General features: G+C 38.8%; 1 protein-coding gene across 2 annotated transcripts in view; it reads right to left on the bottom strand.

Moving 5' to 3' along the window:
- The window catches only part of EMB2654 (Tetratricopeptide repeat (TPR)-like superfamily protein), a 487,353-nt gene extending 460,415 nt beyond the window's left edge, over nt 1-26,938 (bottom strand). The window contains exon 1 of one of the 2 annotated variants that reach the window (XM_089432755.1): nt 26,342-26,938. In XM_089432755.1, coding sequence (XP_089288881.1) covers nt 26,342-26,770 — 429 coding nt within the window. In that variant the 5' untranslated portion in view covers nt 26,771-26,938. The remainder of the gene's footprint in view (nt 1-26,341) is intronic. The other variant, XM_089432756.1, reaches the window with a different exon arrangement.
- Between the last annotated feature and the right edge of the window lie 648 nt (nt 26,939-27,586).

Below are 27,586 nucleotides of genomic sequence, written 5' to 3'. Positions count from 1 at the left end.
GTGTTTCGACATTTCATAAAACACTAGATTCTCAAAGAGCTTAATGCAACTTTGATTATCACAGTACACACTGGTCGCCTCCATCCTCTTCTTGAACAAGCTTACTAGCAGCTTCCAAAGCCATATAGCTTCACACGTAGTTGTGCTTGTTGCCATATACTTTGCATCTGCAGAGCTCAGTGCTACTGACTTCTACTTCCTGCGACACCAAGAAACCATTCCTAATCCAATGCTGAAGCAGTACCCAGAGGTACTTTTCCTGTCCACTGAACTCCCTACCCAATCTGCATCTGTGAACCCACATAGTTCAACGTCATCCCCTCGGATATATCTCAACCCATATTCGATTGTGTCGCGCACATACCTCAAAATATGACTTACTACTACCCAATGTACCCTCTTCGGTTCTACCATAAATTGACTGAGAGTTGACTGCAAAGCAAATATCTATCCTAGTGTTGACCAGATACATGAGAGAACCAATAAATTGTATATACAAGGAGGGGTCAACATCCTTGTCATCTAATGCATCTATCTTCTTCTAGTTGGTGATCATGGATGTAGACATGGGTCTATAATCATGCATTTTGAACCTCTTTAGCATATTTGTAGCATATCTTCCCTTCCTAAGGAAGATCTCCCTGTCCTTTTGCCACACTTCCAATCTTAGGAAATAGTGTATCAACCCCAAATCCTTCATATCAAACTTTGTTGCTAGGTTCCTCTTGCAGTCCTTTATGAGCCCTGATGATCCTGTCAAGAAGAGATCATCCACATACAATACTAGGATGAGTGGCTCACCTTCTGCCATCAAATAATAAAGGTTGGGATTTGCGTCACTCTTAACGAATCCCATCTGCTACAAGTAGTTGTCAATCCGACCATACCATGCCCTGGGAGCCTGCTTGAGCCCGTATAGAACTTTCTTCAATCTACACACATGAGTGCGCCTCTCATGAGTCTCGAAGCCCTCTGGTTGTTCAATGTACACCTCTTCCTTTATCACCCCCGTTCAATAATGTTGTCTTGATGTCCATTTGGTGAATTTTCCATCCCATTTAAGCTATTAGGGATATAACTGACCGAATAAAGGTGTATCTGGCAACTGGAGCGAAGGTCTCCTCATAATCTATCCCTTCTTTCTGTGCTTACCCCTTTTCCACGAACCTAGCCTTGTACTTCTCCACGCTGCCATCTGCAACATACTTGATCTTGTAGATCCATCAAGAACCTACAACTGACCTGTCCTCAGGCCTTAGCACCACCTCCCAAACATCATTCGTCATGATAGAGTTGTATTCTTCTACCATGGCATCTACCCACACCTGATGTTGTGTGGCTTCCTGAAAGCTGGAAGGTTCTGCAACCTGAGCTACCAATGCTTGATATCTGTCAAGTTGTCTGCGCTCTCTCTTGTTCGTCCTAGGAGCTCCAACAAACTCCTCGGCATAAATAACAATTCATATAAAAATAATAAATATAAATATACATATAATAATAATGAATAATAATTAATTAACTAATGGTTAATTAGTTAGTAATGAAGAGGCATGTCTTAGAGACATGACCATTCATGAAACAGCACCTGCCTAGGGTATATAAGCAGGCCCTCATTTTCATTTGTAATCATCACATATCTTACATCAATTCAATATACAATAATCAATATACAGTTACATGTCTTACAATGGACATTTATGTCTTTGAAGTATTTTAAATATTTTCGCTGCGTATACGACTTTTGGTCGTTACATTGGTATCAGAGCATTTACGAACTTTGTTTGTTACATTGGTATCAGAGGACGTCAGAGCCACGTTGGCAGATCTCGACCTTGGCCATCAATTTGTCGTCGCAACTAAAGCGTTTCACTACACGAGTTGGAGTTTCTCCATTTTAAGTCAGGCCCTTGGCCACTTAAAAAAAGGAGTTCAAAAAAAAAATTGGAAAAAAAGTTATAAAAGAAAAGAGTTAAAAAAAAATTATATATATATATATATATATATATATATAAGGCCTTCGGCCATTGACATTTCAATGATTCTAGCAAAAAAAAATAGTCCGATGTAAATTTTGAAGAACATTCATATATATAAAAAGGTTCTACATTATTGATAAAAAGTGCACGATAAAGTCAAAAGGGAATCTTTCCAAATATCTTTAAAACTACATGTAAAAGAAGAAAAAAAATAAATACAAAATCTCTTTATGTGAATGGTAAGTTTTACTTTTTACTGTTGGAAATACTGAGAGGGGGGATGAATTAGTATTTCTTTTCAATTGTTATTTTAACCAGTTAAGATCGCTTATATTTAGAACACAAAATGAACAATGATAGAATATATACTTTTATTAATTTCTTCTTTCAATAAATCAAGTACAATATATGTAGGGCTCCAACCCTAGATGAAGACACCAATCATCAATCTCCCAAGCTCCAACCTGTAATATGCCAAGCACTGACTTGGACTTCCCAAGGCACCAATCTTGTCAATTTTGAGGCACCAACCTCTAGGGCTCCAACCCTATTTCGGGTTCAAGCTCAGACCTGGTTTCAAAGGACTCCCATCCTCTAGGGCCGCAACCCTATCTTCCAAGGCACCAACCTTGTCTCTACGATGCTCCAACCTCTTGGGCTCCAACCCTTAGCTTAACTTCGTCAGGATATGTTTGGTTATACTTCACGGCTCCCATTGTCTTCTTCAACGAGCCCTGTCAATCTCCAGCTATGCCTTCCCTTAGTCTCCACGTCATGTCATCAATGACAACCTTGTTCTTCACATGAAGGTGTCTTCAATGTTCTTCATGGTACCCAAAACAAGAATCTCCAAATCACCTCATGATGAAATCATGGTCTCCAATGATCTCCATAAATCTTCAATGTGACTTCAATGAGCAACCCTACTTTTGCCCCTGCTCTAAGCCTCTTCAAGGGCTTTTTCAAGATCTTCTCACAAGGGCCCAACAAGGTATTTCTCCACAATCTTCAATATGTCTTCAAGGTACTCCAAAATGTCTTCAAGATTCTTTACTATGTTGCACCAGGTTTGCTCCAAAACCTAATCTTCACGATCTTCAAGGAATGTCTTCAAACCCAAAGCACTGTTCAACTTCTTCTTATGTTCTAACAACGATTTGTGCTTGACTTGTGCTTGACTTCACTTGAGCCACTAGACTTCACTGTTGCTTTGATCAATGAACAATTCAAGCCACTGTCCCAATTATTCATCACACTGAGATCTTCACTATCCAATACACTGTCTGAGGTACTATACCACTCCAGATCACTACATAGAGGTTGTTGCACCAATTACAGTCAAGGTATGTCACTGTTTGATCAAAGAAGAGAATCCACCACAGTCTGAGGAGAAAGGTCTACTACACAGGAATCCGAGCTATATTGTTTCAGCGTTGTCTGGAGCAAGTAATTTAATGACACATCAGCAATGCATCTGAAACACTGAAGGAGCTTGTTGTGTCAACGTTCTACAATCCGAGTCACTAAAAAAAGCATCTTGCACCAAACTGAGCTGCTAAAAGAAGGTTGTTGCACCAAGCACAATCAAAGTATTCCACTGTCCATGCTATCCTGTAGATTCAGAGCCAAAACAGAGAATCATTGCCCTTTTCTTCAACTTCTGTGCTTCTTCTCCTTTTTTCACAAGTTCCTATTATTCCTGTGATTATGGTCGAGAAGGATGATCTAGAAATGAGGTCGTAATTTTGTACTTATAGTGCTTCTTTGCTAGGCAAGGTGAATAGACATGTTTCTTCAAGTAAGCCGACATGAGTAGACCAAGGTGTAGGTCGGCTCATAAATAATTATATTTTTCATAGCTTAAAAATCATTATCTCACAAACTACTAGGAGTTTCGGGACAAATAAGGGCTCATTAGAAAGGAAAATATATACTCTACAAGATGGTATAGGACCCATGTTGATAGGTTGCCTCCAAGATGCCAAAATTTACTTTTCTTTGTAACTGCCCTTGAATTTTTTATGTGCAAAAGGTGATTAGGACAGCAAGGCTTTTCTATTGTTTGGGACAGCATGGCTTCGTCATTGTTTGGCTCAACAATATTATTATGAGTGACATCATGAGTGTATCCAATAATGTCATCATGAGTGTATCCAGCATGAGTGTATCATCTTGTATCCAACTATCCAACAATGTCATCATATACTTGTGCAATGATAAGTCATAGTGCAGCATAAATTTCCCATTAGGAGAGCTCCAAGGCAGTCTTCCAAACCATCATCAAGTGTGGTCATTCATCAAGTGTATGACATCATCAAGTGTAGTCCTTCATATGTCATCAAGGGCTTCTAGATCATCAATCAAGGCATATGATTGACACTTGGCACTTCTTAAGACTTCTTCATTAGTGGCTTGACGTATTAATTGATGGCATTCTTATCAAACTAGAGTTAGGACATCATCATCTGGAAACAGGGATCTATTGTCTTCAACCTTATCATCTCATTCTAGGGTTTCATGATATTCATTAGGCATCTCAAGAATATTTTCCATCTCGACCAATGCCATATTGACATCAATGACAACCTTGACTAACAATCTCCCCCTTTGTCATTGATGGCAATATTCTTTCCCTTCCAACATTTTGTCCCCCTTTGACATCAATGGCAAATGGGGTGCCCAAGTACTCCCCCTATTAAGCTGTGTCTCTTCATCATATTTTCTTCATCACTAATAGTTCTTCATAGGTATGTTGCTCCCCCTATTATGGTGCTCTTCCTTCTAGCAATGTGGTCCATGATAGATGTGTTTACATTTCTACATGTGATGAACCAACCACCCTGCGTTTATAAACTCCTTTAGCTCAAGAAAGATTGCTTGCTTTGTGATCAAATGGAAGAAATATTCAACAATAGTCCATCGGATGAGTAAGGGATCATGTTCTTCAATGGAGTTGCTCCTGAGAGATGATCTATCAAAGGATGATTGTCCATGAGTGACTCATCAAGGATTTCATAGGGCCTTTTCACAGATAGCTTCTGCAAGAATGATCCCAAGCTCCCCCTAATTGTATGCTCTCCTTTTTGGAAGAGTTTCATCATCAAACACTTGGAATATCATATTTGTCAAGGATGTCTTCATCAAATCAACAACATGTGTTGTTGGCTAGAGTGTCCAAGAGACTTTCAGATCCAATTTGCTTCTTTCTCCATATTTGTGTAACTTTCTTTTCTGGCTTGGTTGTCATGATTCTAGCTTGTGTAGGGACCCAAGTCAAGTTACAATTGCATGCCATATGTGCAAGGTTATGGCAATTGAAGCACTCCATCTTGTTTATGAATGAGTAATCATGACTTCTTCTTGCAAAATTGCTTCTAGGAGATTGACGGGGACCATTATATTTGTCTTTGTGATATGCCCTACAATCTTTTGCCATGTGCCCAAAGTTTGTACAAGAATAGCAATAACCAAGAAATATACTTTGGTACCTGGGAGATGAAGATTTCCTTGATGTACTTCTGAAGTCTTTTTGCCTTGGGATTCTTTGATGATATTCATTGCCTTTTATATTCTTGACACCATCTGCAAGTCTCCTTGGAGTAGGATTTCTTCCATAGTTGTCTTGACTCTTCTCCTTGCCTTTGCTAGAACTGAGAGCATCAACATTTCTTTTTGGCTTCCTCACATCCTTGTTGTTTGAAGCATTATCATTCTTGCTTGAGGATTCACCTGCATAGCCAAGACCTGATTTATCAAGGGGGGACCTTTGATGACTTAGGATGTCATCTAGGGTTTGAGAACTTTTCAAGTTCTTATTCAGCAAGTCAACTTCCTTTTTAAGAAAGACAATTTCTTCCTTCATTTTCTTGCATTCTTCATCCTTCTTTGATAGTATGATCTCCATTTCTTCCTTCATCTTGGTTGCTTCACATGATTGGGCCTTAAGAGAAGTGATTTATGATCTTAACTTGGTGATGTCATCATTCTTTTCTTCTAGTTTGCATGTCATGTTGTTTCTCTCCTTTTCTGCTTCATCAACTTGTCCTTCTATGAATGTCAAAGCTTCCATCACCTTCTCAGCTCCTTGTGCTTGTTTCCTTGCTTCTTCTAGTTGAGATCTAAGGGAGGAGACCTCTTCCTTGTATTGACCAATCTCTGCTTCAAGTTTGTTTAAACTCTTGAGTCTTTGTTCAAGGTGGCTTGACAAAGTTTCTTCCCTTTTCTTTGCCTTATCCAATTGATTTGTCATGGATATGACTTCTTCATGATGCTTTCTTTTGTTTTGATGAAATTCCTCCTTAAGCTTGGTGAGCTCCTCATCTCTTTCTTGTACTTGAAGCTTGAAAAGGTCAACTTCCTTCCTTGTCTTGTCCTGGTCACCATCTTGCACTTTCTTCTTAAGTTCCTCATTTTCCTTTTTCAAATTGTTAATCTCTTCCATGGCAGCTATAAGTTTAGTCAGGAGATCTTCTTCTCTACTTTCTTCTTCTTCTAGGTCTTCTATGGCCTTACAGCTTCCTTGATGGGTTTTGGATTTCCTTCTTGCTTTCCATCATCTTTTTTACTAGAGGTCATGGTCAACGCTACTTTTAAGTGAAGGTCATGAAGTTTGTCCCATATATCTTTTGCTGACAAACATTTCTCCAAATTGGCCTTTATAGAATCTAGTAGCCCATTCAAAATTTCCTTCATCGCTCTTGCATTGTACTCCTTGGATTCTTCATTCATCATGCTATCAGTGATCACGGATTCCCATACTTCAACGCCTTGAGCCATTAAGAAATTTCTCATTCTTATCTTCCATACATCTAAATTTCCATTGAACAATGGAACTTTCCCAATTTGATTGTCTTCAGTTTTCACAGTTGAGGAAGAGACATCTTTAGAAAGATTGGAGGTTTTCTTCCTTGGCTTCCCCATTTGTGTTCTAAGGATCAACCTTCAAGTTGTTAGGCTTTGAGTGAAGGTGTTGACTCCGGTACCAATTGTTGGAAATACTGGGGGGGTGAATCAATATTTCTTTTCAATTGTTATTTTTACTAGTTAAGATCACTCATATTTAGAACACAAAATGAACAATGATAGAATTAATACTTTTATTAATTTCTTCTTTCAATAAATCAAGTACAATATATGTAGGGCTCCAACCCTAGATGAAGACACCAATCATCAATCTCCCAGGCTCCAACCTGTAGTATGCCAAGCACCGACTTGGACTTCCCAAGGCACCAACCTTTAGGGCTCCAACCCTATTTCTGGTTCAAGCTCCAACCTGGTTTCAGAGGATTCCTATCCTCTAGGGCTCCAACCCTATCTTCCAAGGCACCAACCTTGTCTCTACGAGGCTCCAACCTCTTGGACTCCAACCCTTAGCTTAACTTCATCAAGATATGTTTGGTTATACCTCACGGCTCCCAATGTCTTCTTCAACAAGCCCTGTCAATCTTCAGTTATGCCTTCCCTTAGTCTCCACGTCGCGTCATCAATGACAACCTTGTTCTTCACATGAAGGTGTCTCCGTTGTTCTTCATGGTACCCAAAACAAGAATCTCCAAATCACCTCATGATGATATCATGGTCTCCAATGATCTCCACAAATCTTCAATGTGACTTCAATGAGCAACCCTAGTTTTGCACTTGCTCTAAGCCTCTTCAAGGGCTTTTTCAAGATCTTCTCACAAGGGCCCAACAAGGTATTTCTCCACAATCTTCAAGATGTCTTCAAGGTACTCCAAAATGTCTTCAAGATTCTTTACTATGTTGCACCAGGTCTACTCCAGAACCTAATCTTCACGATCTTCAAGGAATGTCTTCAAACCCAAAGCATTGTTCAACTTCTTATGTTCTAACAATGATTTGTGCTTGACTTGTGCTTGACTTCACTTGAGCCACTAGACTTCATTGTTGCTTTGATCAATGAACAATTCAAGCCATTGTCCCAATTATTGATCACACTAAGATCTTCACTATCCAATACACAGTTTGAGGCACTGTACCACTCCGGATCATTAGAGAGAGGTTGTTGCACTGATTACAGTCAAGGTATGTCATTGTTTGATCAAAGAAGAAAATCCACCACAGTCGGAGGAGAAAGGTCTACTACAAAGGAATCCGAGCTATATTGTTTCAGCACTGTCTAGAGCAAGTAATCTGATGACACATCAGCAATGCATCTGCAACACTGAAGGAACTTGTTGTGTCAACATTGTACAATCCGAGTCACTGAAAAAAGCATGTTGCACCAAACTGAGTTGCTGAAAGAAGGTTGTTACACCAACCACACTCAAAGTATTCAACTGTCCACGCTATCCTGTAGATTCAGACCCAAAACAAAGAATCGTTGCCCTTTTCTTCAACTCCTTTGCTCCTTCTCCTTTTTTCATGAGTTCCTATTATTCTTGTGATTCTAACCGAGAAGGATGATCTAGAAATGAGGTCGTAATTCTGTATTTATAGTGTTTCTTTGCTAGGCAAGGTGAATAGACATGTTTCTTCAAGTAAGCCGACATGAGTAGGCCAAGGTAGGTCAGCTCATAAATAATTATATTTTTCATAGCTTAAAAAATCATTATCTCACAAACTACTGGGAGTTTCATGACAAATAAGAGCTCATTAGAAAGGAAAAAATATACTCTACAAGATGGTATAGGATCCATGTTGATAGGCTGCCTCCAAGATGCCAAAATTTATTTTTCTTTGTAACTGCCCTTGAATTTTTTATGTCAAAAGGTGATTAGGACAACAAGGCTTTTCTATTGTTTGGGACAGCATGGCTTCTTCATTGTTTGCCTCAACAATATTATTATGAGTTACATCATGAATGTATCCAATAATGTCATCATCAGTGTATCATCTTGTATCCAACTATCCAACAATGTCATCATATACTTGTGCAGTGATAAGTCATAGTGCACCATAAATTTCCCATTAGGAGAGCTCCAAGGCAGTCTTCCAATCATATCATCAAGACCATCATCAAGTGTATGACATCATCAAGTGTAGTCCTTTATATGTCATCAAGGGCTTCTAGATCATCAATCAAAGCATATGATTGAGACTTGGCACTTGGCACTTCTTAAGACTTCTTCCTTGGTGGCTTGACATATTAATTGATGGCATTCTTATCAAACAAGAACTATGACATCATCATCTGGAACCAGGTATCTATTGTCTTCAACCTTATCATCTCATTCTAGGGTTTCATGATATTTATTAGGCATCTCAAGAATATTTGCCATCTCGGCCAGTGCCATATTGACATCAATGACAACCTTGACTACAAAAATGTTGGAAGGGCAAGAATATTTGCCATCTCGGCCAATGCCATATTGACATCAATGACAACCTTAACTAAAAAAATGTTGGAAGGGCAAGAATATTTGCCATCTCGACCAATGCCATATTGACATCAATGACAACCTTGACTAACATTTACGTGGAGAAAATTAACCAAGTCAAAGACACATAAGTGGACATATATTTTATATTATACCCCAAAGCCACGTTTCACTAGGGTTGTAACTTTTCAAAAAGAAAAAATATATATAAATATAGAGGAAAAAAAAGTTTATTAAAAAAAAACAAAATAAAGTTAAAAAAAAAAAAGAGTTTAAGAAAGAAAAAAACAATTGTTGAGAATATAAAATATATATATATATATATATAAAATTAAAAAATTAAAATTAAAATTAAATTACCAAGGAAGGTTATCAAGTCAAAAAAAATGGAGCCTAATTCAAAAATAATGAAGGAAGTAGTCAAGATGAGTCCCACACAACAATCACTATTTTGGACTAAATGTCCAAGTTGTCTAGACGAAATTGGATATACATATATTCAAAAAAAGTGCAATTTACGTTGTCCAAGGTGTGGAAGATTATTTAGTACAGAAGAACATCAAGACAATGAGCAGATGCAAATAAAACGATTAAAGGAAGAAATCGCAAAACTTCAACAAAAGAACGAAGCATCAGAGAAGAAATATAAAGATCTCGAAGATCGGTTTCATGAAAAATCAACAGAAAGCAACAAAGAAATTTGGTGTCTAAGGGACCACAATGAGAAATTACTTTCACAGATAAAAAAGTCCAAGGTTAAGAAACAAAGACTAAAACAAGAAAAGGAAAGTTCTGATAGGGAACTAAAGAAGAATCTATCAGAAAAAAAGAAAAAGAAAATTTGTGCCTAAAAACCCTTAATCAAAATTTATTAGAGCAAATCAAACATTTATAAGAGAGAGAAAAATACGAAGGACAAAGTCAACGATTCAGAAAATGGCGAACTTTCGCATCTAAGGAATCATAATCAAACCTTACTTACGCAAATAAAGAAGCTTAAAAGTGACAAGAAATCACTAAATGACAAGTTAGAGAAACTTCAAGAAGTAGTATCGAAGTCTCCAGTGGTTTCAATCCAAGTTGAAGATAAAGAAACAAATACCGATCCAGTCAAAATTGTAACTCAGGCAGAGCATAAACCTATTAAAGTGAAGACACATGCAGAAGTTGCAATTCAAACGATGGACATTCCAAATGATGATTCGGTAGCCAACTCAATAACAACAGCGCCTAAAGGAAATCAAGAAACAACCACTAACATGATAAGGGAAAATCAAACCAGAAGAACTATTAGGTCCCTATAATAATAGTGATTACCCCATTACTATTGTAGTTGTATCCCTTATTAATATTGTTGTGTCCCTATTGTCCCCATATTGTTATTACTGTGCCCCATAGAATCCCTCTATTGTTATTTTTGTGCCTTTATATTATTATTGTTAGGTCGTCTGGGTTATATTGTGACTCCTTAGACTCCTATATATAAAAAGGAGGTTTTGTCATTTGAATCATCAAAGAATCATTCATTTGTGTAATGTAAAGGAGGTTGCCCCCTCGAAGAGGCTGAATTTTAAGGCGTTGATCTATCTTTTCTATCTTTTTGTGAGCTAGTTTCATAACATTTGGTATCAGAGCTTTGGATTCTAGGGTTTCGCTACTCCAAATAAGTCATCGTGGCATTTTCACTATAACTTTTTTCTGCGATGTTTCAGAAGCGGAAAAAAAAAACCCATTTGAGACGAAATCGCACTAAACCTCGGGTCCGAATTTCAGAGTTTTTCGCGCTATATTTGCGGAGATATGATCTAAGGAAGTTAGTCTTTTTGCAGACTCCTGAATTACATTCCAAATAGGTGACCTGGGGAAAATCGTCATAACTTTCTCTCTGAGCATCAGATTGAAATTTCGTACGAAGATACAGAAAGAGGACGAAGTGTAGTTTCTTGTATATATTTTTTAAAGCCAAAGGTCGAAACAAGGACACGTGGCACATCGTACAAGTTCGCTCTACTGAACTAGTCTATAATTAGGTCACTGTGGGAGATTTGGCATAACTCTTCCTTGGAGAATCCAATTTGGATCAGACTGGTGGCATTGAAAAGAGGACACAAAGGGCTACTGCAAGTCTCAATTTCAGAACTGGATGATTCGAAATTACAGAGATACATCAGAGACAATATCGAGCTCCTATAAAGTGAAAAAAGGTGTGTAGATTTTTTTAAATTTTTGCTTAAGCTTGGTTTGAAAAATTATTTTGAAGGAATTCAAAGGACATAGTAGAGCATTATTATCGGTAACTGATACCCCGAGGAAAGAAAATGCAAACACCTAGTAATCAACCTGAAAGCTCTAGCATGACTCACGAAGAAGAGGAAGAAATGCTACATGATATATCAAAATTACAAGACCAAGTGCAACAAATGTCACTCTCACAAAAGCTAACAGAAGCTAAGATAAATGGCGTGGAATCTAAGATAAAGGGCGTGGAAGCTAAGATGGATGATTTGAAGATAGATTTGAAGACAGATTTGAAGACAGACATGGTAGATTTGAAGACAGATTTGACAAATTTTCTACAAGAAATACTTACTAATGGTGAAAATTTGTGTTAATATTTTTTGATGATATACTAATCTATAGCAAGTCTTGGAAGGATCATGTTCAACATGTTGACAGGGCGCTCAAACTATTGGAGGAGAAACAATTATAAGCAAAAACCTCCAAATGTTTCTTTGGAGTACAGGAGGTGGAGTATTTGGGTCATATTGTATCTCATGAGAGTGTTAAGGTAGACCTTAACAAAATTAAAGCTATTTAGGAATGGAAAATCCCCACAACCCTAAAGCATCTTCGAGGATTTTCAGGTTGACAAGGTATTATCGCAAGTTTGTTGAGGATTATGGGAGAATAGCAGCACCTCTAACAACATTAGTAAAGAAAGATGCATTTTCTTGGGCTCCAGAAGCAACTAAGGCCTTTGAACATCTTAAAGGGGCAATGTGCCAAGCACCAGTCTTAGCTACACTAAACTTCACAAAAACTTTTATTGTGGAATGTGATGTCTCAGGAAATGGAATTGGTGTTGTTTTAATGCAAGAAGGTAGACCCATTGCTTTTAGAAGTCGTCCAATCAAGAAAAAGTATTTACACAAACCTATTTATGAGAAGGATATGTTGGCAATACTACATGCATTAAACCAATGGCGATCTTACCTAATGGGAAGACACTTCAAGGTAAAAATTGATCATGATAGTCTTAAATACTTTTTGGAACAAAGATTATCTTCAAAAGAGCAACAAAAATAGGTCATAAAGATGTTGGGTTATGACTTTGAAATCATCTACAAAAAAGGAAAGCAAAATGTTGTTGCAGATACACTCTCAAGAAAGGATAACGATGTGGAAGAATTTCTCTATGTCATTTCTATTATACAACCAGATTAGATAACTGAAGCATGGGAGGAATGGAAGAATGATGAAGAGGTGTGGACACTCATTCAAAACTTGCAACAAGATCCCAATACATCTGAAACATTTATCTGGAAAAATGATTCATTCTGGTACAAAGATCATTTATATCTATGTAAGAATTCCCAAATCAAACAAAATATTCTTTTTGAATTGCACACCTCCCCCTTAAGAGGGCACTCAGGATTTTTAAAAACTTACCAAAGGGTCAAGAAGGAATTTTTTGGGATGGTCTTAAATATGATATTCAGAAGTTTGTGGCAGAATGTTTGGTTTGCCAACAAAATAAAGTTGAGACAATTAAGACCCCAGGTCTGTTACAACCTTTAGTCATTCCAAGTCAGTGTTGGGAGGAGGTCTCAATGGATTTTATCATAGGTTTACCCAAGTCCGAAGGAAAGAGTGTCATCATGGTGGTAGTTGATATACTTAGCAAGTATGCACACTTTTGTGCATTATCTCATCCTTTTAAAGCTAGTATAGTTGCTACTGCATTTATGGAAACAATTCAAAAGCTAGATGGAAACCCAAAGATTATTGTAAGTGACAGAGATCCCATTTTCACTGGAAATTTTTGGACGGAAATATTTTCTTGTCTTGGTACTCAATTAACTCATATCTCATCTTATCATCCTCAATCTGACAGGCAAACTGAGATAGTGAACAAATGTTTGGAAGGATATCTTTGTTGCTTTGTATCTAATAAACAAACACAATGGGTCAAGTGGTTATCTCTGGCTGAATGGTGGTATAACACTTCCATACTGCAGCAAAAATGACCCCATTTATGGCCCTTTATGGATATCATCCATCGTCCATCACATCATCTTTAAGAGAAAATTCTAGGGTTCAAGCAGTGGAAGATCACATCGAGCTCAGCAACAAGTTCTCCAACGCTTAAAGGGTAACCTCACTCCAGCACAGAATCGAATGAAACAAGTAGATCAGCATCGCAGTGAAAGAAGTTTTGACGTAGGTAACTAGGTATTTTTATGGCTACAACCATACAAACAAATGTCCCTCAAACAAGCTAAGAAGGATAATAGATTATCACCCAAGTACTATGGTCCTTACAAAGTGTTGCAAAAGATTGGTACTATGGCATACAAATTGAAACTGCCTGCGTCTTCCCGAGTACACCTAGTTTTCCATGTTTCAAGCTTAAAGAAGGTTATCGCTAACAAGCTCCCAATTCAAACAATATTGCCAGAACTTGACGAAGAAGCGAAAATTATATTGGAGCCTAAAGCAGTCACGGAAACAAGAACCCGACAACTACGGAATCAATCAATTTCATAGTATCTCATTAAGTGGAAGAACTTACCCGCTAAAGATTCCGAATGGAAGGATGAAAAATTTATACAGAAGCATCCAAAACTACTCAAGCGTTGAGGAAAACACATTTTTTGAAGGAGAGGGGCATGTTAGGTCCATATAATACTAGTGTAGCCCCCTTATTGTTATTGTTAGTGTAGCTCCCTTATTGTTATTGTTAGTGCAGGCCCCTTATTATTATTGTTGTGCCCCATAGAAGCCCACTATTGTTATTGTTGTGCCCTTACATTATCTGAAGATTCCAAATGAAAGGATGAGTATTTTATACAAAAGCATCCAGAACTACTCAAGCGTTGAGGACAACACTTTTTTTTAAGGAGAGGGGCATGTTAGGTCCCTATAATACTAGTGTAGCCCCCTTATTGTTATTGTTAGTGCAACTCCCTTATTGTTATTGTTAGTGTAGTTCCCTTGTTATTATTGTTGTGCCCCATAGAATCCCACTACTGTTATTGTCGTGCCCTTACATTATTTGAAGATTCCAAATGGAAGGATGACAATTTTAGAAAGAAGCATCTAGATCTACTCAAGCGTTGAGGACAACACCTTTTTTTAAGGAGAGGGGCATGTTAGGTCCCTATAATACTAGTGTAGCCCCCATATTGTTATTGTTAGTGTAGCTCCCTTATTGTTATTGTTAGTGTAGCCCCCTTATTATTATTGTTGTGCACTTACATTATTATTGTTATGTAGGCTCTCATTATATTGTGACCCCTTAGACTCCTGTATATACCAAAGATGTCTTGTCATTTGTATCATCCAAGAATTGTTCATTTATGTGATGTAAAGGAGGTTGCCCCCTCGAAGAAGCTAATTTTCAAGTCGTTGATCTATATTTTCTTCTCTTTTATGATCTAGTTGCATAACAACCAAATTCTGCGAAACTTTAGACATGATCTAGCATGGTAATTTACATTGACTCTATACAACAGGACTCACCTAAGATTTTACCATCAAGCCTCACTCTAGCTTGGGGTACATTTGGGAGAAAAACTTAACCAATTATTTAGTGTTGAGAAACACAAATAATTAGCTAAGGAAAAAAAATCCCTAGAGTGAAAACTCTCTAGCAAAAATCTTAAACTACCTAAATGTGTTACATGGCTTCATATTCATCATACTAGAATCATTTTTACAACATCCCAAAGGGTTGCAAAATTTGGATTACAACATGATAAGAGACCATCACAAAGGTAATTTTGATTTAAGTGTTCATTTTGTATTTTTGAACTAATGTAGGACTACCAAATGGAAGATTTGTGGATGACTTCCAGGAAGACCATATAGAAGGATGTAAGATCCTTCGAAAAATATGGCATGAAGCTATGTTGCAGGAAACGTTGCCCCCAGGTCTGTTTTAGACAGGAAATGAAACGGAAACGCGTACCGCACGGCCTGGAAACGAGTTTCCGGTCGTACTGGCACATTTCACGCTGGGGAAACGTAGCCAGTACAGCCAAAAACGAGTTTCCAGGTCGTACGACAGAGTTTCCACTTCATATTGCGATTTTTCTTTTATTTTTATTTTTTTCGGTTCTAATTTTTTATTGGACGAATAAAATATCTTGTGGATGCTTCTAGATGCCTCTCTCAAGTTATAAAAAAACTCTCACCGCATTCCCTCATCACACAATTGGGCAAGTCGTTTCTCTTGCAGACAAATGATTTTAGCAAAGGAAAAAGGGGGAAGAGAGCAATGGTCTTTTGTCTTTATAGTTCTTGCAACCTCATATATATAATAAAGGCTGATTTTGAGATTTGGATATATAATAAAGGTTGATTTTGGATATTCATATATTGCTATTTTCATTATGTGATCATTCATGAGTAAATGTGATGTAAATTTAATCATAATGTTTAAACTTTAAATGTAATAAATTATAATGTATCATGTATGCTTTATGATTGCACATAACATTTATTAAATGTCATAAATTCTAATATATATCTATATATATATATATATATATCGCGTTTCCATGTTTTCAAAATTTGGGGAGTCACGTTTCGTAACTGTGCCCGTTTCGAAAACTCATACTTGTTTCCCCGTGTCATGCAACTTAGGCATGAAGAAAGTAGCATGACATGAAGCAAAGCCTGTTAAATTATGGTATGTTCTATGCTTAGAGCAGTTTACTTCAAATCTTCTTATTAGCCACAGCTTAACAATCACATAAACATAAAGTAAAGTGCAGATAGAACATTAAACGATAGACAGAAGACAAACCAAGACAAGAGACACAAGATGTGGCGGCTAGCCAAGGACAAACCCTAATGCGGGGAAACCCTTTGTTCAATTCTTCTTTAATCTTCAATAGTTCAACAGAGAGAAATAGTACAATTCAGAAATCTATAATTTTATAACAGCAACATCAAACCCTAAATTAGCAAAGCCAAACTTGGTCAAAACAGCCCCGGATTGACTTCCAGTCAATTTGAAGAACTCGGTCTTCAACAGCCATCTTCAGCAGCCCAAAATAGTACACAATACTCAGTCAAACAACACTCAAAGTTCAGCAATCTGCGGTCAGCCCTAACCAGTCAACATTGGTCAACTTTCAGGTCAACGCTAGTCAACGCAGCACCCAAAAAGTCAGCGCAAGTCAGCCCTTGGTCAACGCACCATAAAACAACCCAACACTTGGTCAACGCAGCCCTAGAAAAGTCAACGCTGCCCTAATTCATCCTTCTTGCACGTGTGAGAGAAATTGCTCCTTTGTTGGCCCAATGAGATGAGGAGAGAGAAGATGAGTTGAGATGAGATGAGTTGATAATGAATCAACCTCACTTGTACTTATATGATTTGTTGGGCATGTGTGCCACACATTTAGTTGCCGGCCGACCTTGACAATTTGTCAAGTAAATACAAATAAATTCATATCTCCATAAATACTTGTCGGAATCAGATGATCTTTAGATCAATCCTATACCTCTCGACAAGAGGAATCTAGGAAAAATATCAGCTGCCATAAATAAGGTGACCCACGTGGAGTTTGGCCCTTGTTTCCAATTTTAACACTCCCTCTCAACTAGGGAAAACTCCATCTGCTAATTTGTCAGACTGTCGGTACTCGCTTTGCCATCAAATGCACTGCCCTGCACTGCTCAGCTCTGCTCTGCTAAACTATGAAGAAGAAGAAATGATCGAGGATGTATCATACCATCCTCCACTGACCCGAAGTCAGTCTCAGAGTGTGTCATACCACTCTCACTAATCCCAGATTAGTATCATTGATCCCAGATCAATGGAGGTCATCCTAGCATAGGGAGTACGGTAGATACAACGATGTGTCCATTGCTAGTACTACTAATGGTCCCTAACCCCATTTCCCTACTCATTGATCAGATGAGAGACACTTCCCATGAGTCCCTGACTACATGGGTAGGATGCCTCAACAGGAGAACTAATCATCCTGTCCCACAGTCGCCATGCAGTGTCACAGGGGAAGGTTGAACCATTCACCCTGTACATAGCGCACCACCAGGGGAAGGTGAGTCGCCCTATGGTCGCATGTCGCTCCAAGAAGTACCCCGCGCCCCCCTTGGAGCTCCCAGAGCTCAATGTATGCATCATACTCGACCCTCATAAGTGGGTCTCTGAACAACACCAAGTCGTTCTCGGAAAGTCAAGAATTTGACCTTTCCTAGGGGCTTCGTCAAAATGTCGGCGACCTGCTCATCTGTACCGATATGTTGGAGCCTTATTGCTCCCTGCTGCACCATAGCCCAGATATAGTGGTACCTGATATCAATATGCTTGGAGCGATCATGAAATACGGGATTCTCTGATAAACGAATCCCGCTCTAGTTGTCACACAGGATCACGGTAGTATCCAATGTAAATCCAAACAGCTCACTGAAGAGCTTCCGCAACCAGACAGCCTCACAAGAGGCCATACTAGTAGCAATGTATTCTGCCTCGACGGTGCTCAAAGCCACCGACTTCTGCTCCTGCCCATCCAAGATATCGAGGTAGATCCCAAAGAGACAACACCCGGAAGTGCTCTTTCGGTCCACCACACTGCCTGCCCAATCAACATTGGTATATCCATGTAGTCTCACATCTCCGGCAGTGTATCTCAACCCCTAAGTGATTGTACCTTGAAGATATCTCAACAGGTTCTTGGCACCAATCCAATGTGTGTGGTGAGGCTCAACCATATGTTGACTGCAAAACATATATCCAGACGGGAGTTCACCAAGAACATCAATGCTCCAATGAGTTGACAATACTCGGTAGCATTTTGTAAAACAGGTCCGGCAGCACTACCGCTTAACTTCTTGAAGTCAAGCTCCATTGGGGTAGTCACGAGCTTGCAGTCCACCATACCGAATCTCTCCAATATCTTCACCACATATTTTCCTTGAGATAGGAAAATCTCCCCTAGCTTCTGCCAGACTTCTAGTCCTAGGAAATAGTGCATCAGTCCTAGGTCCTTCATCTCGAACTCAGAAGCCAACTCCCTCTTGCATTTGAGAATGAGGGGGTCTGCACCTGTCAAAAAGAGGTCGTCCACGTATAGCACCAGTATGAGAGGTTTGTCATCTTCAACCTTAAAGTAAAGGTTAGGGTCGGCTTCACTCCTAGTGAATCCTAGCTTCATCAAGTAGCTATCGATCCTCTCATACCACACTCGGGGTGCTTGCTTCAGCCCATAGAGGGCTTTCTTCAACTTACACACATGAGATTCCCAATCATGAATCTCAAATCCTTCGGGTTGCTCCACATAGACTTCCTCTTTGATTGAACCATGCAAGAATGTGGTCTTAACATCCATCTAATGTAGGTTCCATCCTTGCGAAGCAGCAAGGGCTATGATCGAGCGAATGGTGGTATATCGGGCAACAGGTGCAAATATCTTGTCATAGTCTATACCTTCCTTCTAAGAGAAGCCACGAGCGACAAAACAAGCCTTATACTTTTCAGCACTTCCATCAGCTCCATGCTTTATCTTGTAAAGCCATTTCGAAGTGACAACGACTTTGTCCTGGGGTCTGGGGACCACATCCCAGACATCGTTTTTCATGATGGACTCATATTCCTCAGTCATAGCATCCTTCTAGACTTGATGCTTGACAACTTCTGCAAATGATGAAGGCTCATTTTGGATGATCGTGCTCATGACGGTCAAGTATCTCTGATACTTGGTTGGCTTCTTACTTTCACGGAAAGTCACTCTAGGTGCAATGTGTCTTTCGGAATCATCAAGTGTCCCCCTAAGCCATGAAGGCCTCTTCCTAGAAGAGGAAGGCTCTTGTGGAGGGGGATCAATAGGATCCAAAGGTTCTTCCACATCGGGCATCGTCTAATCTTCATTTTCCTTCAGTTCCCTGGTGTCAGTGTCTTTAGATTCCCTTAGAGTAGGAAGATTGTCAACTTTTCTAAGAGCCATATCTTCGTCAAAGGTGACATCATGACTCGACTTCCCTTTGACAAGCCACATAGATTCTATAGCCCTTAGTATTTTCGCTATAACCCACGAAAATGCCTTTCTTTCCAGATGCACCCAATTTATTCATTTTCTCTTTCGGCACATGAAAATATACACGACTTCCAAAAATTCTAAAATGAGATACCCCAGGTTTCTTACCAGTGAACATCTCTTTGGGAGTCTTGGAACCCAATGCTTGATGAGGGCATCGGTTTTGCACATATACGGCGGTATTCGCAACTTCGGCCCATAGAAACTTTGGAAGTCTTTGATCATGGAGCATAGCATGGACAGCTTCCACAATCGTACGATTCTTCCTTTTCCGCCACACCATTCTGCTCAGGAGTATATGGTGTTGTAGTCTCCCTCTTAATGCCAACCTCTTTGCAAAAGTCATGGAACTCATTGGATTCATACTCAGTCCCATTATCAGTCCTTAAGATCTTGATCTTTTTTTCGGTTTGATTCTCGATCAAGGCTTTGAAGTGACGAAACCAAGAGAACACTTCATCCTTCTTTTTCAAGAAGTATATCCAAGTCTTGCAAGAATAATCATCTGTACAGGTGAGGTAATATAAATATCCTCCCAAGGAGTTCACAGGCATCATACCAGATATGTCTTAGTGAACCAACTGCGATATATTGGAGGTCTTGCTTTGGCTTGAGGGGAATGGTCCCCTTTGAGCTTTCCTTCGGCACATCCCAAACATACACCTTCTTGCTCCAGTCTGAACTCAGGCATCCCGATCACCATTTTTCTCACATCGGGTAAAGCTTTATAATGAAGGTGAGCAAACCTTTGATGCCATATTTCAGACTGAAAAGATGTGTCACAAGACATGACACCTAGCGGACTTCCTCCAACCTGATATAATGAATCAACTCGAAACCCAAGAGTGAAAGCATCTTTAAAGTTCTTTTTCCATACACGTACCTTGCCATCGATGAAGGCCACCTTATAGCCTTTGTCTTCCATTACCGAAATGGACACCAGGTTCTTTCTGAGATCTGGTACATATAGGACTTCTTGTAAATGAATTATATTTCCCTGATTCAATTGAAGAGTGACATTCCCTATGCCTTTCATGGGATATTTTGAGTTGTCCCCAAGAACAATTTCCAAGTTTGTCTCCTTCTCTATTAGATTAGGAAGAGAACTTCTTTGTAACCAATGAAGTGCCTTGAGGCACCACTATCAATAAGCCAATTTCCCAGTGAGTCCGGGGGAGCAGTAGTAGAGAGGGTCGTTGGTAGATAATATTCATCTTGCTTATTGTTAACAATGTTAGATTCATACCTAGAGTTTCTTGCCTTCTTGAAGGGTTGACCTCTTCCTTGATTTCTGGCATTCCTTTTACCTCTACCATTGGACCTGCCATTCCTTTGATTGCCTTGAAAGTGATTTTGATCATCATCATGATGTGAGTCCCTTTTATCAGGGCACTCCCTCACATAGTGGCCCATTTTGTTGCAATTGTAACATTGTCCTTTTCTTCCACCCTTCGGTCCGACCTTTCCTTTGGATTTAGCCCCGGAATAGTTTCTTCTTTTAGCATGAGAAGAAAAGGTAGAGGGATTACCTCTAAGTGCGAGCATTTCTTGTTCTTCCATCCTTGTTTCTTCTTAAATGCATCTGGCCATCAATTCCTCAAATCCAGGAATTACATTATTGTTGAGAAGAGTAGTCCTGAATATATACCATTCAGGTGGCAGCCCTCCGGGAGTTGTGATAGTCATTTCCCTGTCAGGAACTACTTCCCCAATAGATAAGAGATCATTCTTAATCTCGGTGATCCTTAAGAAATATGCTTGCATACTCTCATCTTTGCCCTTCTTAATTTCCTTCAGCGTATTTCTAAGGAACAAAACTTGATTTGCATCATTAACTTTAAATAAAATCACCAGTCTATCGTAGATTTCCTTGGAGGTGGTCAGCTTGAAAACATAGGCCACCAGGTGCTTTGACTTCTCCCTTGGTCCACTTGCTTTTAACAACAGCAGATGCATTTGATGGAGGTGCAACAATATTGCCTCTCACATGGTCCAACACTTCTTGCTCTTCCAATGTTAAATCGAGAGACATCTTCCATCCGTGATAGTCAGACTTCTCACGGAGTTTGTCTTCAGTGGGGAAGTGTGCTGAGGACCCCATGACTTCTTTAAGATTGCTTCAACAGCCTTCGGTGATTGCTCTTGCTCTTGCTTGGGCTTTGTCTTCACCTCATCTCTGATACCATGTTAAATTATGGTATGTTCTATGCTTAGAGCAGTTTACTTTAAATCTTCTTATTAGCCACAATTTAGCAATCACATAAACATAAAGTGCAGATAGAACATTAAACGGAAAACAAGCCAAGACAAGAGACAAAAGATGTGGCAGCTAGCCAGGGACAAACCCCAATGCGGGGAAACCCTTTGATCAATTCTTCTTTAATCTTCAATAGTTCAGCAGAGAGAAATAGTACAATTCAGAAATCTGTAATTTTATAACAGCAGCATCAAACCCTAAATGAGCAAAGTCAAACTTGGTCAAAACAGCACCGAATTGACTTCTAGTCAACTTGAAGAACTCGGTCTTCAACAGCTATCTTTAGCAGCCCAAAACAATCCACAATACTCAGTCAAACAGTAGTCAAAGTTCAGCCATCTGCGGTCAGCCCTAACCAATCAACTTTCAGGTCAACGCTAGTCAACGCAGCACCCAAAAAGTCAACGTAGGTCAGCCCTTGGTCAATGCGCCATAAAATAGCCCAGCACTTGGTCAACGCAGCCCTAGAAAAGTCAACGCTGCCCAAAAAGTCAACGATGCCTAAATCAGTGAACACTGCCCTAATTCGTCCTTCTTCTTGCACGAGTGAGAGAAGCTGCTCCTTTGTTGGCCCAATAAGATGAGGAGAGAGAAGATGAGTAGAGATGAGATGAGTTGATAATGAATCAACCTCACTTGTACTTATATGATTTGTTGGGCATGTGTGCCACACATTTAGCTGTTGGCCAACCTTGACAATTTGTCAAGTTAATACAAATAAATTCATATCTCCATAAATACTTGTCGGAATCGGATGATCTTTAGATCAATCCTATACCTCTCGACAAGAGGACTCTAGGGAAAATATCAGCTGCCATAAATAAGATGACCCACATGGAGTTTGGACCTAGTTGCCAATTTTAACAAAGCCAGATGGAAAAACTGATGAATCACTTTATGATGAAGGGAATGAAGACATGACTGACTCATGAACGAAAGTGATGGATAGTCTGTGCCCTATGAAGAAGTCCCAAAAGATGAAGACTCCATAACGAAGAATAAATTCATGACATCAAAGGAAGGAGCTCTTCAAGAAGCTCGTTCCATTATCTCCACATAAGGAGCTGTTGTAGGTCCCTAGTTAAGAGGGAGCGTGAAAAGAAGTTTCTTACTTGGAAGAAACTTGGAAATTCCTAAGCCAAGAGGGAGCTTAGGTACATTCTTTTTGTAGGAATGAGTACATTCCTTTATTGGAATATGTCCTCCCTATCTGAGAGGGAGAGATAGACACATCATTCTGGTCTTCACCTGGGAAGACAGAATGGAGGATTGGGTAATTATTTGGCATCCAATACTCTTTGAGGATGAGATAGGGCATCCAATAGAAGAGTAGTCATGGAGGACCGATATTCTTTGAGGGTTGGGGAGTCCAAGATAAGAATAGTCCTCATGGAACACACCCTGAGTACCCGAGTAGGGGATGTTCCGAGAGAGACAATGATGAGAGTGTCTATAAATCATTGGTCTCACCAGCATTGAGCTCAGATCTTGTGGAGAGATGGAGTTGTTAGTCAAGGCCTTGCTATGTAACAATGCTGGTTGATATGATGCTATACAAATGAGTTACCAATCCGAAATTCTTCTTATGATAAATTCTTCAGATTGAGAATGACCAAGTACCATTATGAATAGCTCCCTAGTAACTAGGTTTATTCTTCATAATGACATGTAATTATGATTTTATGTAATGAGATGTAAAGAAAAAATTATTGTATTGATTTGCTTCATGGGTTTCATGAGCAAGAGATTTTGTATTTGAGTCAAGACTCCCATTGAAAGTCTTTAGGATATACTTGTCATCTAGTCATAAAATGATAGAGTCATTGTCATGTAATGAAGTCATGTTACACTTCGTAAAAGGTCAAACTTGTCTATGTAAAGTATCCTCCAAGCCCTTGACACTTATCCTCTTTAACTCGACCTACAACGATCGAAAAACTTGCTAGAAGAAGTCGACCTAACCACTAGTGATCATGTCGGCCTAAAGGACATGTGTTGAGGTGTATATATAGCCACACTCAACCTCACTTAGAGGCAAGCAAATCGACAAGCATTCGGTCAAGCAGAAGTACGAAGAAGAGGTCAAGTAAAAGTGCGAAGAAGAGGCTCCAAGCAAAAGTGCGAAGAAGGGATAACAAAGGAAGGATTCTTCTGGGCATAACAAAGGAGAGTTTCTTTAGGGTCAACGAGGGAGAGTTTCTTCTAGGTCAGCGAAGAAGAGATTCTTCTGGGTTAGAAACAGAGACTTTCTTCTAGGGTCAGTGAAGAAGAAGTTTCTTTTGGAGATAACGAAGGTTCTTCTAGGGTACTTGTTCTGGGTGACCGATCTAGAGAATAGAGACCAAGATTCTCTAGGGGAAGCCGAGAAGAAGCAGTGTGAAGGATAGAGGTCGAGTTTCTCTAGAGGAAGCCAAGGAGAGCAGTTCAAGATCAAGAAGAAAGTTGAGGAAGGGAAGAGGCAGAGCATCAAGGTTAGTGACGAGGTTCTTGGGAGGATACTAGAGTCAAGGGTCTTTGTCATGGTCTTGGTACTCATCAGTTGAAAATCTAGAAGAATAATTTTGATCGGATTTTCCTCTCAAGAGGTGAGAGGTTTTGGCCCTAGCTGACAAGCCTACATACTATGTCACTTGTCTTTTATTGTGCATATTGGTAATTGTCTTGATGAAAAGACACAATAATAACATAGCGAAGAAAAGACTATAAGCTACAAAGTAAAAGTATATCACAAGCAATCATCAAGCATAGAAATATTTTAACTACTCATACCCTAGATTTCTCAAGAAGATTTTCCTTGGGTGGAGTAAGTATGCAGTTCAAATCTTGAAGAGGTTTCAAATACAAGTTTAGACTTCCATGGCAGTTAGCTTGACAGAAGTAGAATACATGGGAGCGAGTATTGCTAGTTATGAGGCCATCTAGCTTTGCAAATTACTTGGAATATTGCTTAATCAATTGTTGAAACCCACAATCGTTTACTATGATAACAGAGTAAAGTCTCTAAGATTCCAATCTTTGATGATAGGTCCAGGCATATTGAGATCAAATATACCTCATACAAGACAAGGTTCGGAAGGGAGCAATGAAGCTATAGCATATTCCCACAAATCATTGGGTAGTTGATATTCTGACCAATCCCTTGGTAAAAGGGATGTTTGAAGCATTAAAAGACCAAAATGGATTGGTGCAAGATCCCTTCCTCACTAAGAGGAACAGTTGAGAAGTATAGCCCAAACAAGAACTTCCATGCATGTTCAATAAGACCATGTCAAAGTAGTTTGAGATATTTTCAAAAAAATAAATCCAAAAGTAATTCTATCTTTGGAAAATTATTTTTATTTTGTAATTGGCTTTAACTAAAAAGTGAAAGTCTTATATTTAACAATTGAGTTTAAAATTCTATCTCATGCATGACTTAGACTAGGAGCAATCTTAAAATAGATTCTTCACTAAAGGTACAAAGACAGGGCAAGTTAGAGGTTTTCTCACATTGAGCAGTTGAGTGAGAAAGAAAAAGAGAGCAGGCAGCCAAGCAAGAGACATTCGCTTGTAGAATCTCAAATTCAAGGTGTTGTTTTGGTATATATGCGTGCTTTTTAGGGGGCAGGATGTGGAGGTTTCTTTGTAAGTTTTTCCGAAGGAATGAAAAGCTGATGTGGAGGAGTGATTACCGATGCACGTGAAAAATTGAATTTTATACTTCCACGGTTTAATTTCTCAGTATCTGTGATTGACGTTATGCTCTCAGCGGCAGGATGTGGAGATTTCCTTGTAAGTTTTTCCAAAGAAATGAAAAGTTGATGTGAAGGAGTGATTACCGATGTGCGTGAGAAATTGATTTTTATACTTCCACGGTTTAATTTCTCGGTATCTGTGATTGAAGTTATGCTCTCAGCGCGGAGTGTTAATTAAATTCAGCAGTCTACTTGTTTATTCACCTAGGGTTTGAAATTATATGGGTGTGCAGTTAAGATGGGTCATTGTTCAAGTGAACAATCCTGCCAAGTGTTCAAACTTGTTTCAGAGGACAGGAGCAGAACCGAGTAATTTCGTAAGAGATTTTTGTCATGATCCATTTCAGACATGTCATTCCCTGGAAATTGAGAAGGAAATTTTAGCTGTTCCAGACTGCATTCTCGCGTCTCCACAACTGCGGCATTCCAAAAATCCATGCAACATAGGTAAAAACCTATTATTTCACTCTGTTCTGCCCAGGAAAAGGCATGCCCTAACTATAAGGGCGCCACCTCTGAGCTAAGATATAAGGGTTGCTCTTGAAAGGTCTTACTGTAGCTTTGCTTTGGATTATATCTTACCTTCACCATGCGTGAGCTATGCTAATAAGATATGCCACGTAAATCCATTTTCGTGCAATGAAGGTTTTGTTAACAATGACTGACAGCATATTTTACAATTCGAACACTGGCTTAGAAAATATTTCATATATGTGGGATTAAAACAGGTGATACAATGAGCAATGTTTACCTGGACAAGAATAGGAAAATTCTTTCTATGAAATCGACCAGCCCAGTGATTAAGCATGTTATCAATATCATCCCGAGGTTGTAGCTTCAAAATCTCTGCAACAACTTCGCTGATAGTCCAGTCATTCTGCCCAAGTCCTTCCTTCAACCTCTTCCTGTAACGTTTGGTGACCTGCTCTTTGCCGAGGCCTCTCACCTCAGTCTTGACCTCGTGCTTGCCTTCATCGTAGTCCACCACCACCACCTTTAGGCTCTCCTCCCACTCTTTCTTCTTCCTGTGGGGCGCATTCGTAACTGAACTGTCCATTGAAACGACCCAGTAGCTGTTTCGCATATTTTTGCTCCACCCATTTGGACTTACTGGTAATTTGTTCAAGCTCGGAATTGTAATTGGCTTCGAATGGCCATACACACTGTAAATCGCTGCCATTGCTAAACCTCCAGATTTTCAGCCATCCGCTTTAAGTGCCTAATGTGGTTTTCCACTTCGTATTTATCAAATGGGTGCTTGTGGAACAGACTTCTATTATGCAAATCGTAGCAACACCTTAGATTCACATGCAGGAGACGTGGGGTTTGTAATGCTAGAAGGATAGGAACACATGGAATTTTATTAAATTGGTGGGATTTTAATAATAGTGACCTTGATCTTTATGGAATTGTAACTCAATTGGCTTGTATGACGTTTTACTTTTATCACATTTCAGTTTTCAAATTCCATATAGGATTAAACATGAACTTTTAAAGCGTTTATACTCCATTAAATTTCATATATAATAGATTCGCTTACCTATAAATTAAAAGATTAAATTAGTTAATAATTTAATGTATTTTTAAATTATATGGTATAAAGTCTTAGTTTTCATATTATAAAAATTTAAAAGTTATATTTGGGGTTTTATTCAATGAACTTCTAACGTAGTATATTTATTTGTTTGCCGTATATTAAATAATACTTTTAATTTGACTACAGATTAGAAATACCTTTAAAAATTGATTTATTTAACTTCCTCTTATCAATGAGTCTTGGCAATTTAAAAAGTCCTTACTTTTACTAGATATTATAGGTATCCATTTTTTTATTAATATTTTTTATACTTCTTTATATTTTTTTATTAACTTTGAGCTTCATTTTTTATACACAACATATAAAAATATTTTACCCTCTATTATATGCTTAATATATTATGTCATTTTTTCCTCAAAATATATCCCCCAATATGAATGCACATGGTATGGTATTGTT

This window comes from Pinus tabuliformis, chromosome 5_1 (genome assembly GCF_031772625.1).
Source record: "Pinus tabuliformis cultivar Carrire ecotype Pingquan chromosome 5_1, CPIR1, whole genome shotgun sequence".
NCBI classification, from domain to species: Eukaryota; Viridiplantae; Streptophyta; class Pinopsida; order Pinales; family Pinaceae; genus Pinus; species Pinus tabuliformis.
The sequence above is the reverse complement of the archived record's forward strand: the minus strand, read 5'-3'. Positions and strand labels throughout refer to the sequence as shown.